This window comes from Sardina pilchardus, chromosome 8 (assembly GCF_963854185.1).
Source record: "Sardina pilchardus chromosome 8, fSarPil1.1, whole genome shotgun sequence".
NCBI lineage: Eukaryota > Metazoa > Chordata > Actinopteri > Clupeiformes > Clupeidae > Sardina > Sardina pilchardus.
Genome location: NC_085001.1, coordinates 20,653,894 through 20,668,251, shown reverse-complemented (window position 1 = coordinate 20,668,251; position 14,358 = coordinate 20,653,894). Strand labels below are relative to the sequence as shown.

Here is a 14,358-nt window from a genome sequence, read left to right as displayed (position 1 = left end):
AAGCGTATGACTTAAAGAAAAAACAGCAATGCGAATGACGAAAAATGCTCCTGTAAACAGACCACTGGCACCCTATCCACAGGTGAATTTGAGGTTGCTCCTCATCCAGCACACAGCAGCCCAGCAACATACACAAATAAGAGAAATAACATTTCTCTCAGGGAAAAAAAAAAAAAAAAGTGTTGGGGCTGCCTCTACAGAAGGCTTCACTCACACAGGCCCGTTCTGTTGGCGGAGGAGCTCGGAGGAGGGCGCCTGTGTGGCTCCACTACAGAGCCCTGCCTGTGATTTCACAGGGAAAATGTTATCTCAGAAAGTTCCAGAATTATCCCATGGGGGAGAGTGACACAAACAAAATACAGTCCAACGCACACTGGCGTGACTGTACGGGGGCAAACGGCTGAAAAGCCTGCCTGTGAAGGCTGCACTGGCTCGGGCATGGCCTCTATCAGAAATGTGGTGATTCAGAGATTTGTGGTGCCATGCTGAAAGTGATGGGGAATGAAATTACAGCATCCTAAAAAAAGAAGAAGAAAAAAAAAAAAAAAGAATTGAAGAAACCCTGTGAAACAGGAACTCCTGGCCAGGGAGATTCTTGTCGCAGCACTTTTTGAGATTCCTGGCACAAAGTGTTTGTTTAATCTATCTAATTACACTCGCATTGCCCGATCTTGCAGTCGGTTTCATTTGTTTGCTTTGCAAAAAAAAACCCCTCCAAAAGCCCCTAAACTCCCACCCAAACCTCATGCCGCCTCAAATTAAGCAAGTCGGTCTGTGCCGATGCTCACTTTCCCCCTGAGTCACTCCTGATCAAAAGGCCGCTTTATGCTTGAGTGAGGTCTTCCACTTGGGAAATCATCAACACAGCAGCGTTTGAAGCATCGAGGTCCGACGGTGAGTGCCATGGTCTTCAGCTGAGGGTTAGAGCTGACAGCATGTCAAAGTTGTCACTCAACATTGTGCAGCCCGGTTAACTGTCTGTAAATGTCACTGACGCTTTTTAACGCGCATCTTGACGTACAACTCCCGACAGATGACGAGGGCCTCTAAGGCTGGTCAAACAAACAGGTCTCAGCTGTTTGGGGTTTATAGGGCCCGCGTTAATGTGAGGCCATCTGTTGCTATGGCAGAGCACATCCTTTGGGAGGCCACTCTGGAAATCTGTACTCGTTGTGGAAGCTCCCTGCGCTTTTCCGACGACGATGACAGTTTACCCTCTGTTTAGGAAAAAGGGTGGGATGTTTTTTTCTTTTCCTTTTTTTCCCATTCGTGTTGCACACTGTGTGGGTCGCTTGGATGTCCTCTGGCATTCAGACAGGACCTGGGTGTGAGAACTGACTTTCCTCAGCTAATACAGCTGGCGGAGCAAGAACTCCGGGCCAGAGAGGAAATAGCCGGCAACGGGAGGGAATCCTGCACGATTACAAGCCAGAGGGCAGTCTCTCACAATGCCATCAGTGCTGGGCGAGGGTGAAGGCTGGGCGAACACAGTGTCATTTCAGATTAGTATGAGAAACACAGTCAGATCCACGTAATAAAAATGCTACCTCCTTGCCTTAAACGCTGGATTAGGCTTCGACTGAAGTTGGCTATTGATCTGTCCTCAGTAAGCACATCTAACATGCATATAACACAATTACTCAGTACTGCACTATGTAATATGGTCCCTCGTACATGCAGGTAACATACTGTACATATTCAACAATGTATTGCAAGCCTATATTTAATGGGTCTTACATTTAAGACACTAAATCTTCTAATCAGATTCAGTACACCTAAAACCCCTACTACTCAGAATAATATCAAGAGATAGGTTGTTCTAATATCTCTCTAATTCTAACATATACACTTTTTGGATAAAGTCCACACTGGAATGGCGCAGAAGCATTTGAGATGTGCTTTTATGGAACTGTGTTAACATCTGCATTGCTATTTGTACAAAAACATGAAAATATTTGCATGGAATGATCACCACAATATGACTGGCAGGTCCTCACTTGATCATTTTCACTGCTCGTTGCTCGCTGGAGACTTTCTGCTTCGGTTTTCACGACTGGGTGGTGGTGCGTGAAGCTCAGGGCAAAAGACCTCAGGCTCAGGCTCCAAACTCTCATAGTCTGCCCACTGTAGCCTCTTCTTACTGGCGGGGCTGTGGAGAGCGGCTGGCATTACCTGGCTATGCTGAGGCTCCTCTGCTTCCTCGCTCATCCTGGCTACAGAGGTGTTCAGAGTTGGCTCTAAGATGACAGCAGAGAGAAATTACATGTGCATAACATCTATGAAAACCAAATCATGTAATGACATAGAATATACATGAGTGAAAACCGATCTGTACAATATGTACTCTTTGGAAGGAAATTGGATAATCATCATGATGGTGTAAGTGGAAAGCACTAGAAGATCTACAAGATTTAGAATTTCAGAAGTCCTCAAAACTCATCTAAAGCATGGGCCATGCAACACTATCCCAGTTTGGTTGCAATGGCAATACACTGTAAGTCCATAGCAAAGCGACGTAACAATGTCATAATAAACATTTACCAATCTGACTCTCTGGTTATTATTAGGCTGTTAGAACTAACACATACAATTTAGTGGATGATTGAAATGTGTAAGGTGCTATAATATAAATCATAGCAACTCAGTTCTACTCAATATCCTCACAAATAACAAATCGGTAAACTCAATATTCATCTCTCACATATCAGCGCATAGGGAATACATTGCAAATGGTAAAGCTTGAAATTAAAGGTGCAGTCGGGAATTGCACAGGAAGTAGCATGCGTTTGTATTTATGTTTATGCTTAAGAGGCGCTTTTAGGCAAAAAACAGCACATTACATTTGAACCAAGGACCAAACGAAACATGCCAGAGAGGTAGCTCACCACTACCTTCAGTATTCCCAGAGAAATTACACACAGAGTTGTGTTTTTGTTTGGAGGACAGGCTGCCCCCACTTTGTTTCCAGTTTTTGACGCTTCTCTTTAAGGTGTACTCATGGAATAGCAGCTAGAGGTCATGAGGAGGTGATTGCTGAATGTGACTACTTTTATGGGCTTGAAATGGAGTAAAATCCCTGACTGCACCTTTAAGCCTTACTACTTTCAGATGGGGCACAGTAAGATCACCTGTCTCACCTTCAGAGTATTCCTCTGGCTGGAATGGACAAGTTATGAAGAGAACATCACTGTCTTGCTTTATAGGCACTTCACCCGCATCTCCATCAAAGGGCTATTGGTGACACAATCACATACAGTATGTTAAGAATGCAGAAACCCCAAAAGGAATCACAAATGTCATGAATTGGACAGTCAGCACACTTACATGAGGTGGGCTTTGAGCACCTGTACTAGGACTGTGGTTGGATGACTTCTTAAGAATACTTTTGCTCTGGGAGACTAATGGGCTGCTCTGCTGAGGGGAGGTCCTTTCTGCAGCACCTTTCATGCATTGACATATTACAGGTCCCATACACACACACACACACGCGCGCGCGCGCACACACACACACACACACACACACACACACACACACACACACACACACACACACACACACACACACACACACACACACACACACACACACACACACACAGCAAATGTATAACTGTGTAATGCAAAATTTATCTCAAAACATCTAATTTCATGGCATCCTGTATCCTGTCTGTAGGCATTTACCTTGAAACTAAACTAACCTTTTAAGACTGGATTCCTTAGGTGGGGCACTGCAGCCTGAGGAATGACGCTGAGACGGAGAAGTGTATGCTGTGGTGACAGGGGTGCAGTAGCGCCCTCTAGAGGAATAGCTTTGTCCTTCGTACGGTTGTTTGACAGGTTATATTTTTTCCACAAATAACTCTGTGCCCTGAGACTTTTCCAGTCAATACCCTCCTCACCATTCTATATCAAATTCAAAATCATAAAATAATAATGAACGACAAAGTAATTGAAAAACAAAACAAAGCGAAGAATCAAAAAACTGATGAAGGAGGACCCCCGGGACCTAAATAAATGCCCCTGATACCTTGTAGTCCAGTTTGTACATTTTCCGGACATCACCGAGCACCTTCTTCTGCTTCTTCTCTGTGATGTCGTGGAAGACCACAGGCTTGTTTCTGAGCAAAAACGGGTCTTTGTTTGCGGAAGGTGCTGACTCGGGCCTCCGCTTGGCTGTGTCTGGGCCTCGCGCGTCAGAGAGAGGGGAAGTCCGTGTGCCCTCCGCGGCCTGCCAGGGGCCAGCTGTGTGCCCAAGGACACTGAATGGCTCTGGTAAATCCGAGGCCATCAGCGGTGAGATGGATGGGGAGAAAGACAGCTGGAACCGCACCCTCTTTTTCACACCTGTGGTTTTCTTCCTGATCTATGTTGACAGAATGAGTTTTAAGAGCATGTCCTATGATGATGTATTTTCCTGATTTTTTTTAATGATTTATTTGTTAAAAATGTGACCATGAAGGCCACACCTTTAAACCCCACTGAGTTTGTAATAACATGTCTACTTACATTTGATTTGATCAAAGTTTCTGAGGGTGGCAAACAGAAAATCTCTTTCACAGCCACATGAGGGGATTTAGCCCTTTCTTCACTAATTGGAGACAAAGCATGGACACAACGGACTTCTGTGAGTTACACAGTTTATATGCACTGCAGTCCCATTGTAATAAACTGCTATACATGTAATAAAAGGATTAGTTGGATTTCCTCTACTCCTGTAAGTAACTCATCCAATGAGCTACCTGTATTTACCTGTTCTGGGAGAGAGCAACAGGGGCTGGGTCTGGATTAGGAACCAACATAACAAGCATGTTTGAAACTCGAGTTGGACTAGGACAACTAGCCAGTGGCTCAATCCAAGCTGTGTTAAGCTACAAAAAAAAAAATTACAATGAGAAGTAGACAAATTGGTTAGATAAAATACGCCAAGGAGCATCTCTTATAACAAAAACATGTCTGGTAGTTAGACCTAAATATTAGAATAATGGAAACAGGTCTTGTATCTGACTTGCAATATTTTTTGTCACGTCTGTTCTTAGCTATTTAGAATTGTAAACTTTTGAACAGCTAATTACGTAAAGCCTTGCATAGAAAATGACACACCTTAATCTGCTGCTTGCTCTGAGTGGAAAAATCCAGACAGGTCACTGGTGGAAGCTGAAGTCGTCTGTGCAAAACAGAGGTTAAAACTCTCCGACCCAAACAATGAATTTGTAGGCAACCTCTACAATAAATCTGCACTGCTTCTTATCAAGTGTCATATGTATGGCATTAAGACAATGTTGTGACACTCACTTCTCTGATTTCCTGTTCTGCTCCATGACAGGACTCAAAGGTGGGAAAGACTGGTTATAATGAGAGGCCTCACACGTCAGGCTGTCTGTGCTGTTACTCACATACAAAGGGTTGGAACAAGATTTCTCTTTGCCCCTGGTCCACTGTGAAACATCCACAACTGTCAATGTTGGGAATTCATCTACATAGCCTACAAGAGAGACATGAAGAAAAAGAGTGGTCTACTAGGCTATTTGACCATAGGCTTGTAGGTGGAATATGTCAAGGTCTTTTTGACACAACACATAGCCTACTGATACCGTTTGCAGGGGCACGAGACAACTTGGCTTCTTGCGATGAGATGCCTTTAGCAAGCCTGCGCTCTGCCTCCCAGCAGCAAGGATGCTGACATACAGCCCAATAACAGTGAGCTCCATGAGAGTTGCCCTCTGCGATGCTGCCCATATTGGGACACACCTGAGAGAGAGGACAATGATGAATGAGCTATTTTAGCTGAGTATGAGCAAAGATCCTTAATTATTGCTCCGCTTTAACCCTCTCTGGTATGAGAATTCCAAAAAGGCTTATCAGACTGTGCAGTGATTCAACAGGCTAGCCTAGACAAAAATAATGTTTGATGATAATTGGGGTTAAGAAGAGCGAAATGTTTTTTTTGTTTGTTTGGGTTTTTTTTTTAGTTAACAGGGCACAATCACATGACTACAACTTAAACGTGTTTTCTAACATTCAACGTTAACGCATTTCTACAAGCAATTTCCAATAACCTAGCTATGGCTATGTCGCATTGGCAATTATGTTAGATGAAAGTGACACACTGAAAGTGACAATGTAACACTGCCAGTGAGCGCGCAACAACGTTACCTTAGAACTCTGCACATCGACTCTCTTTCTCGGAGATAAGTCGTCAATTAACTCGGCCTAATTCATAGTGGGATGGTAAAGTCCATTTTCCAAACTTGTCAGCTACTCTAGTTTTCTTCTCTAGCCGAACTCACCCAATATTTTTGGTCTTTTCTGCTACTACACTAGAATAAACGGAGTGCTGCTTAGCAACGCAATCGAAATTCTATGTGGATTTATGTCGCCATCTTGTGGAGAAACTTAATTTTGGAGTGAACCAACTTAGCATAAATGTAGAACTAGGCTAAATTAAAGCTGTTTTTAACACATGTCTGGCCTTTCAAACCATATGCTACCATCCTAACCTTCACCGAAGCACAATCCATTCACTGCTGGATGATTATATTAAAGACTAAGACTTCTATTCAATTGTTCTGTTGATTAACAAATCTGACATATCGAGTATGAGCACATTAAGTCATGCTAAAGTCATACTAAGTAGTAGCAGATTTTTTTTTTTGAACTGCTAATGTGCTCTCTTGTCTCTGTCAATACCAAGCATCAGGTGGTGGGTCAGCTGATTTCAAGGGAAACAGGAAGCGATGTGGTTGTTAGCTTGCTTAGCTCTCTGGCTACATTAGCTATGACCTGTGCATATTCGAGTACGTTTTGTCCGAAGAGTAAACCACGACATTAGTCGTTTGGAGAGTGCAATAATCCTTGTCTGTTTCGTCTGCACCGGAACAGAACATCTATAAAGAAACATGTTCTCCACAGATGATGAGGACGGAGATTTTTTGTCTCCCACAGGAGGGTGAGTGTCTAGTTCCAGAGGCAAGCTATCAGCAGCTAGGTAGATTCAGCGTTTAGGTAGCAGTAGCCATAGCAGTATACAAAGACCCCACACAGACCTAGTTTATATTTTTGGCTTTTAATTGGATTACTTTAACATTAACATATTTGAGTACCATTCAACCATGTACGTGCCTAAGTATTTAGTTGGTCATTTCGGTATTAGCATTGTTCTGGTGATGATGCTTTTAACTTCATCAAAAGATTTTTACTGTACAACTGAAAGTAACTTTAGTAGTTGTGTTAGCGGTGTCGTCTTTTTCTGATCAAACATGTAGTTGGCAAAGCATTAGAGAAGCACCGTCAACGTTACGTTCAATCACCTTCTATGGTCAGATGACTGCACAAAAGTGTGAAAAATGACAGTACACAGACAGCACACAGGTCTCGAGCTAGTAGTTAATTAGAAGTCTGTCTGGATGGCTCAGGAGGAGGCAAGAAAACGTCCAGCTTGGTGAGACGAAAGCTTATGGCTACTTCAATTTACACGGATTTGTGGGTGAATGGCATTGCTAACACCATGTATTCCGATTTTCACAAGTTGACATTTATATACTCACATGATAAAAGGGTTTAGTGGCTCAGTGGGTCATGTGAGTCAGAGGTTTTGATGTCCTGGCAGGAGCAGTTCTTGCTTAAGGAAGGAAGTTGAAGTGTGAGATTAGTTCAAGCTAGTTGGACTAATGTGTCTTAAAATGTCAGGGCTTGTGCATGTTTAGGGTGATTCAAGATATAACTTGAAAGCTGAAATAAAATGTAAAAAAAAAAAAAAACTGCAAGAAAAAGACAGTAGCCTAAAGTTTCACAGGTTTAACTAAATTTGGACACACAGACACACAAACACAGACATGTAAACACACACACACACACACACACACACACCTGACCACTACAAATTGTCTATGTTTGCCTGTAGCTGTCTTTTATTGATATCAGCTGGAGAATCTACTGCACAATAGATCTGTTTTGCTTTCTAATATTTCCTAGGCAGAGGTAGTTGGTGTGGCATGAAATGCAATTTGGAGCCAAATAAACTGTCTGGTAGGGAAGAAACATGGCAAAAAAAAAATAGAATGGGAGGGTGGAGTGGGGGCTGATATAATTCCTCTCACATGCTAGTAGTTATGGGAGGAGGTTAAAGGCAAGGCAAGGCAAGGCTGGCAGGCCAGCCCCCTTCTCAGCCGGCTGAAGCAGCTGATTTGAGAGCTGCACTGTGGCTGCCTCATGGAGGCTCATCAGGGCACTTGCCTGTGATTCCCTGCCAAATCTGCCACCGACGTGTGACCGCCACCGATGGACGCCAACCGGGAGAGGAGAGACAGGGAGAGAGAAAGGGCTCGCGTGATGAAGATCGTCCGTGCAGAAGCGCGTTCGAGCAATTTTTGGCGTGGAGTGGTGTCCATCAACAGGTCTTGGGGACCGAGTCCTCAGGTCTCGCGCGTCGTCCCCGACCTCGACAGCTTGTACTCACTACGGGACAATGACTACCAGTGGAGGGAGATCCACGGGTCAGCTTGAGTTCATAGACGTGTGATTGTCAGATTTAGGCCAGTCAGTATTGGCATGTCCCCTTCATTCGTCTGTTGCTTTGTTTAGTTCTTTCGCATGATTAGGTTGCATTAATCAGCATTGATATAGTTTCTTGTAGCCTACATGGTATTGTCACTATAATATAGCTTGCTAGTGCTGTGCATCTTGATATGATATGTCGCCTGACCTAATATGGTATCGGACGTTAAAGAGTTTTACACTGATTTTTTGCAGATATTTTATTTGGCTTGTTGAAGGAGAACTAGTTGTTTCATGAATGATATGAGTGCCTGGGTAGTAATTCATTCTGAGAAGGCAATGTCAGTCTATGCTGTGTAAGGAGAACAATGCATTGTGATTGTACTGTAAATTCTTTGGCCAGTGAAGGATTTGCGTGTGTGCGCGCATTTGTGTGTGTGTCTGTGTGTGTGATTTTTAGGGCAAAGTTGGCGTCACTCTTTGGACTTGATCAGGCAACAAGTCAAGGCAATGAAACGTTCCAGTACACGGCCCCAAAACAACCAAGGAAGAGTTCTATGAACTCAGGTATGATTGCAGATAGCTGAGAACACTTTAACATAGGATTGGCATTTGCTATCCCTTACCTGGCCATAAACATATTCCTGTAATTTTTTGTTTTTTTGAAGGTCCACCTACTCAGAAGCCACCTCAACCAGCAGGAGCCCCTGCAGTGCTTTTAGCAACAGCAGTTCATGCCTACCGATAGTAAGTTGGAATAACTGTTGAATAAAATATTAATATACAAGTAGTGACCAGAGAAATAATCAAGTTGTACGAAATGCCCTCTTTCTCTGTGACTTGACTGTATATATGTAGCCTAATATGTTGTGACTGTTCATCCCTGCATCAGCGTTAATGGACAGTACATGAAGCAAGGCAAACTGGGAGCTGCGGTGCTGGGAAGTCACACCAGTAAAGAGGTGGGTATCAATGTGTAAAGAAAAATAATCAAACAATGATGTTGTGATTATGTGCGAATGACTGTTTAGTGGCCGTAGAAGAGGAGAGCATTTTGTATTTTTAACTGGGATTTAAGTTTGATCGCCACATGGATCAGTACTAGTTCCATTGTAGAGTCATCTGCCTGTTTGCAGTCTGAGTCAGTAAGAATGGTATTCGGCGGAATGGTAGAGCATTCAGTGCTCGAGTTACGGTCCAGCTGAATGGAGTGGTGTGTGTCACTGGGCGCGAGAGTCCTGCGTTGACAACCTGTTGTCTGTCTGTGTCCTCTCATAGTACAAACTGCTGCTGTATGCCAGTCAACAGAAGCCAGTCACGTCAGCCAAGATTCACACGGGCTTCGTCTTCACTGTGAGTCCGGACAAACTTGAAGTGGCCGGACAATGCATTGTCCCCGGTTTTTTGTCTCATGCAGAGTTGAACATGAGCTGAACAGAGTTGTCTTGCTTCCTCAGGTCCAGCCTAGCAATTACTGCACATTCTACGATGACCAGCGGCAGAACTGGTCAGTGATGTTTGAGTCTGAGAAAGCCGCGCTGGACTTCTGTAAGGAGGTAGGGGAGACCTCACAACAGTGTGTTAGGGATTTCAGGTAACATTACCTATCATCACTGCACAGTGCACACACTGAGATTACTGATTGTATTGAAAGCTCTTGCCGGAAGCTGTGCGTAGCCATCTAAACCGACTGGTTATGTGGACATAATCAAATCCTGAATCTGCCTAGTTGGCGGTAATAAAACCATCATACCGCACCTAGTGCATATGAGGAGAGCCTCTAATGAACCAACCCTTCCTTCTGTATCGCAGGTGTGTTTGTCAAAGGTCAACAGTGCAGCTCAGCTGGATGCTGTGATAGTGCAGGACCTGACGCTCGGGGAGGGACAGGCGGTGGAGAATGGCGACTCTCTGGAGGTGGCCTACACGGGCTGGCTACTGCAGAACCACACCACTGGAGCGGTATGCACATCCTATGAGAGTGAGGGGTAGCGGTAAAGCCCTTCAGTACACACTGTTTCACTGTATTGTACTGTACTGCACACATCACAGTGTCTCCTCTGTGCTCCTTGCAGGTGTTTGACTCAAATCTGAACAAAGACAAGCTCCTGCGGCTGAAGCTGGGTGCTGGAAAAGTCATTAAGGTAAGAGTGCTCTCTCTGTTTCGCATCTGTCTACACTTGAGTCAGGTTTTGTCATGATTACTGTAAAATGTAATGTAATGTGTTATAACTTATATTTAATGTAAATGATCCAACCTTTGGGTTCTCTCTCTCTCTCTCTCTCCCTCCCTCAGGGCTGGGACGAGGGGATGGCAGGCATGAAGAAGGGTGGGCGGCGTCTTCTTGTGGTTCCCCCCAACCAGGCGTACGGCGCGCAGGGCGTGCCTAACCGGGTGCCACCGGACAGCACGCTGATCTTTGAAACGGAGATCAGAAGGGTGAGTGACCCATTCACTGAAATAACATGTAGATTGTCATGCATTCAGTTTTGATTTAAATGAGCATTTGGATAAAACCAGTTTTTTCATGGTCAGACAATCTTTTTTTTTCTGAGCTGAAGGTATCTCTGATCCTTCTCACTGACTCCTGTGTCATCCCACACCCTGACCTGGCAACTTGCATGTTACTGTAGCATGTTATTTGTCCTTGACCTTCCTCACCCTCACCACTAATCAGGAATAATATGAGAATGCAGTGTAAAAAAAACACATCTTCATTTGTGCCCCTGCTCTTCTCAGGTGAAGTTTGCCAAGGATGGAGGCTCTGAGCGGGTCAGTATCGGCTCTCGGGACTCGGCCGCACCCTCGCCTGCCCCCAGCGTGGAGAGTCTGGGCCCTGAGGTGACCGCACAGCCTCCACCTGCTGCCTCCGCTCCGGCTAAACAAGGGTAGGAGTCCGCCTTTCACACACGCAGACACACACACACAAACCTCCAGCAGTGTTATTGTATTACTTTTGTATTACTAATCAACAGTTTTACTTTGTGCAGTTTAGGCATACTGAACGTTCTATGAGGAGACATTTACATTTTCCTTATGTTGCTAATGTCACTTTTTTTTTCATTGTTTTACCTAGAGATGCACCCCTTCGTGTGAAATCCAACTCTATCAGTGAACAGTTAACGGTGTGTAGCCCTCCATGGTACACTTTTGTCATGAAGCACCATGCCTTCAGAAGATATTCTTGTTGTGAATGTAATTTAAAAATAAATAAATAAATGCTGCAGACTAGGTATTGTTATACCTATGTGGACTAATATTTTTCTTCTTAAAAGTATTTCCAATTTGAATGTAGTGTTTCAGTGATGCTGATCTGTTTAGTCACCACAGCACAGCCCAGTCTTACCTGCCTCATTCTATTCCACTGACCATTCTATTCCACAGAATCCTGACGTGACGAAAGCCAAGCTCATCTCCCGCATGGCTAAGATGGGTCAGCCCATGCTGCCCTTCCTGGCCGGTCCAGGGACGTCCCCACACGCAGACTCCAGCGACTCTGAGATGGAGGTGAGACCCTCTTCCGCCGGGGTGGGACATCAGGGTGGGGTGCACATACACGCCAGGCCTGAGTTTGTTGCATGTCTTCTAGGATGACGGATTTAGTTTGTCCCGTCTGGTCTCTCTTAGGACCCCAGCGTGTCGCGTGCCAAGGAGCGTCCTGTGGCTCCCTCTCCTCAGCCTGTGCAGATCACAGCAGCCCCTCCGACCTCCGTGCATGGTGAAGCTCCTAACCCACATCACCTCCATAGTCGTTCACTGTCATAACCCCCCCCCCCCACACACACACACACACTTACCTTACTGAGCCAGTGGAGACTAACGACCTCACTGATGTCTTCCACTGACCTCCCCCATGTGCTTCTGTGTGCTCTCCTGTAGTGACCTCACATCCTCATGCGAACCCTGCCGCTGCATTGATGCCAGTCACCATGGCGACTGCCGCCCCACAGCCCATGATGCCAGGTTCACTCCATGCTTTTCAGGTAGAGCGACATTTTCTGTGTTCTGTGCTTGTTTGCGCCCTTGCTTGCCAGTGTGTTTGCTCACTTCCCTGCTTGCTGGTATGTTCCGCCTCCATATTTAATTTTTGCTTCCTCTTTGTCACAGATGATCTTCGCAAGTTTCATTTGTGTTTATTTGTCTGTTTGATATCTTTTTGTTGTTGTTGAACAGTTTTTGCTTTGTTTCATTCTTTTATGCTTTTTGTATGCTTTTGCCTTGCTTCTCTAAAAGCAAACCGTTGCTTTTATTTTTCTCAGCCGTACTCTTACACACAGTCTGTGGCTCCCTCTCACTTGCAGCCTGAGATGTACGCCGGTCAGGCAGTAGCATACCAGGGTAAGTCCTCTCCAACATTACACCCATAGAGTTTCTCTGAGGGTTCCACCCTTAAACTTTCCCCTGCTCTTCATTATTGAAGCTTCGCATTGGCAACAATGCAGCTTGTCATCTCCTCAATATCTAGTAACCTTTGCATGTTTTTCTCATTGTGTTTCTTTTAAGGACCCAGAGATGTCACGTCTTTCCTGATGACCGAGGCTCGTCAGCACAACACAGAGATCCGACTGGCCGTAGGCAAAGTTGGAGATAAAGTTGACCAGCTGGCTGCTAAGGTTTGTTTGAAGATGTCACATCATTAATACGGCTAGCATGGAGTGGAGAGAATTGATATCCCACTGTGAATCCTTATCTCCCTCTCCTTCAATTATACTGTTAGTTGTTACAGTATAGCAGATAGGTTGCCCCTGAAATCTGGTTAAAGAGATCTGGAATAGATGCAGCCCACAAGGGAACGTCCACTGCAAACCTTCAGTCGTTAGACTTAGAGTTAGACTAGATGACTTGTTCCCATTGATATGATGGTAGATGTTTAGCTTTGCTGCTCACTGGGATGTGTTCAGTGACGGCCATGTGTTTCTGCCCAGGTGGATGACCTCCAGAGGCAGGGTGGACACTCACTCGGGTTCTCCAATGTCTCCATGGAAACATCAATGATCATGCACAACATTCAGAGAATAATACAGGTTCAACTGCCACATTAAAAGCTTTTTATGTCGTGTTGGTGTGTTTCAGTGATCCAGTATCTAGCATGTCATCGCAATAACGCAATAACGAATGGTTGCCCACAGGAAAATGAGTGCTTGAAGAAGGAGGTCTTTGACAAGAGCACACGCATTGAAGAGCAAAACCGCAAGATTGGAGAACTCATCAACCAAAACCAGAGGTCAGACTCCCACAGAGCAGTAGGATTTTAGGAGAACAGCATGTTGTGAAAAGCTTGGCTGTGTCTTATGTTGCACATCCTACTTGTACGGAGTCTTTGATGTCTCACTTGTCGCTCTCTGCAGGTACATGGAACAGAGCAACCTCCTGATGGAGCAGAGGAACGACTCTCTGAAGAACACCAGCGAGCAGAGCCAGGCACGACTCCTGCAAGCAGAGCAAGATAAGGTAAGAGCACGGTGTAAACGGAGATACTCGTAGGGGCTCCATTCGGTGCTGTGCCAGTTCTGTAATGTTGTGTACAGTACACCGCTGTGTCCGAGCTTATCCACTGCTGACTCCTGGCTTTTATGAACAACGTCTCTTATGAACAGTAGAATTACTGTATGTACAACATCATTTAATTCAGCATTGCTGAATATGTTGAACATAGTTCTGCGAAAAAGAATACTTGTAATAATGTGTGTTCAATCAAGCTTGCCCTTTTTGTTCGCTGTGGACACTTGTTATAAATGTCAGCAATGTGCTAATGCACATGTAACTTAATCATTGGAAATTGTGTGAAACGCAAAATGTCTCTAATACGATCATAAACCTAATGCCAAGTGAAAACACCACAAGCGTTTTGTGGGTCTTCTGAT

At 44.6% G+C, this 14,358-nt stretch overlaps 2 protein-coding genes across 6 annotated transcripts in view; one reads left to right on the top strand and one right to left on the bottom strand.

Moving 5' to 3' along the window:
- Positions 1-1,056: 1,056 nt before the first annotated feature.
- On the bottom strand, positions 1,057-6,615 carry LOC134088956 (uncharacterized). 2 transcript variants are annotated; one of them, XM_062543188.1, is made up of 12 exons: positions 6,154-6,615; positions 5,592-5,748; positions 5,293-5,482; positions 5,101-5,164; positions 4,750-4,868; positions 4,507-4,588; positions 4,028-4,363; positions 3,699-3,903; positions 3,325-3,440; positions 3,138-3,231; positions 1,998-2,237; positions 1,057-1,477 (listed from the first exon to the last, which is right to left on the bottom strand). In XM_062543188.1, exons 2-11 carry the CDS (start codon positions 5,734-5,736, stop codon positions 2,008-2,010), a joined length of 1,581 nt encoding a protein of 526 aa, XP_062399172.1. In that variant the 5' UTR covers positions 5,737-5,748; positions 6,154-6,615; the 3' UTR covers positions 1,057-1,477; positions 1,998-2,007. The 2 variants fall into 2 exon arrangements, with proteins under 2 accessions (XP_062399172.1, XP_062399171.1); XM_062543187.1 differs by lacking the exon at positions 1,057-1,477 and having other exon boundaries at positions 1,799-2,237.
- Positions 6,616-6,733: 118 nt separating this feature from the next.
- Positions 6,734-14,358, top strand: part of fkbp15b (FKBP prolyl isomerase family member 15b) — a 15,011-nt gene continuing 7,386 nt past the window's right edge. For 2 of the 4 annotated variants that reach the window (XM_062543185.1, XM_062543183.1), the window contains exons 1-19: positions 6,734-6,946; positions 8,954-9,060; positions 9,162-9,240; positions 9,386-9,455; positions 9,772-9,846; positions 9,951-10,049; positions 10,306-10,455; positions 10,569-10,637; positions 10,790-10,933; positions 11,234-11,382; positions 11,571-11,619; positions 11,879-12,001; positions 12,122-12,212; positions 12,374-12,477; positions 12,754-12,832; positions 12,998-13,107; positions 13,420-13,518; positions 13,624-13,718; positions 13,843-13,945. In XM_062543185.1, coding sequence (XP_062399169.1) covers positions 6,897-6,946; positions 8,954-9,060; positions 9,162-9,240; positions 9,386-9,455; positions 9,772-9,846; positions 9,951-10,049; positions 10,306-10,455; positions 10,569-10,637; positions 10,790-10,933; positions 11,234-11,382; positions 11,571-11,619; positions 11,879-12,001; positions 12,122-12,212; positions 12,374-12,477; positions 12,754-12,832; positions 12,998-13,107; positions 13,420-13,518; positions 13,624-13,718; positions 13,843-13,945 — 1,845 coding nt within the window. In that variant the 5' untranslated portion in view covers positions 6,734-6,896. The remainder of the gene's footprint in view (positions 6,947-8,953; positions 9,061-9,161; positions 9,241-9,385; positions 9,456-9,771; positions 9,847-9,950; positions 10,050-10,305; positions 10,456-10,568; positions 10,638-10,789; positions 10,934-11,233; positions 11,383-11,570; positions 11,620-11,878; positions 12,002-12,121; positions 12,213-12,373; positions 12,478-12,753; positions 12,833-12,997; positions 13,108-13,419; positions 13,519-13,623; positions 13,719-13,842; positions 13,946-14,358) is intronic. The other 2 variants (XM_062543184.1, XM_062543182.1) reach the window with 2 other exon arrangements.

Bases quoted from the DNA above. Each gene is read 5' to 3' on its own strand.
- LOC134088956 (XM_062543188.1), bottom strand. From the start codon at position 5,736: ATGGGCAGCATCGCAGAGGGCAACTCTCATGGAGCTCACTGTTATTGG. The intron at 5,165-5,292 runs GTGAGTGTCACA...TGTTTTGCACAG, and splicing joins CAGAACAGGAAATCAGAGAA to ACGACTTCAGCTTCCACCAG. The intron at 3,441-3,698 runs GTTAGTTTAGTT...AATGCATGAAAG, and splicing joins AAGGAATCCAGTCTTAAAAG to GTGCTGCAGAAAGGACCTCC.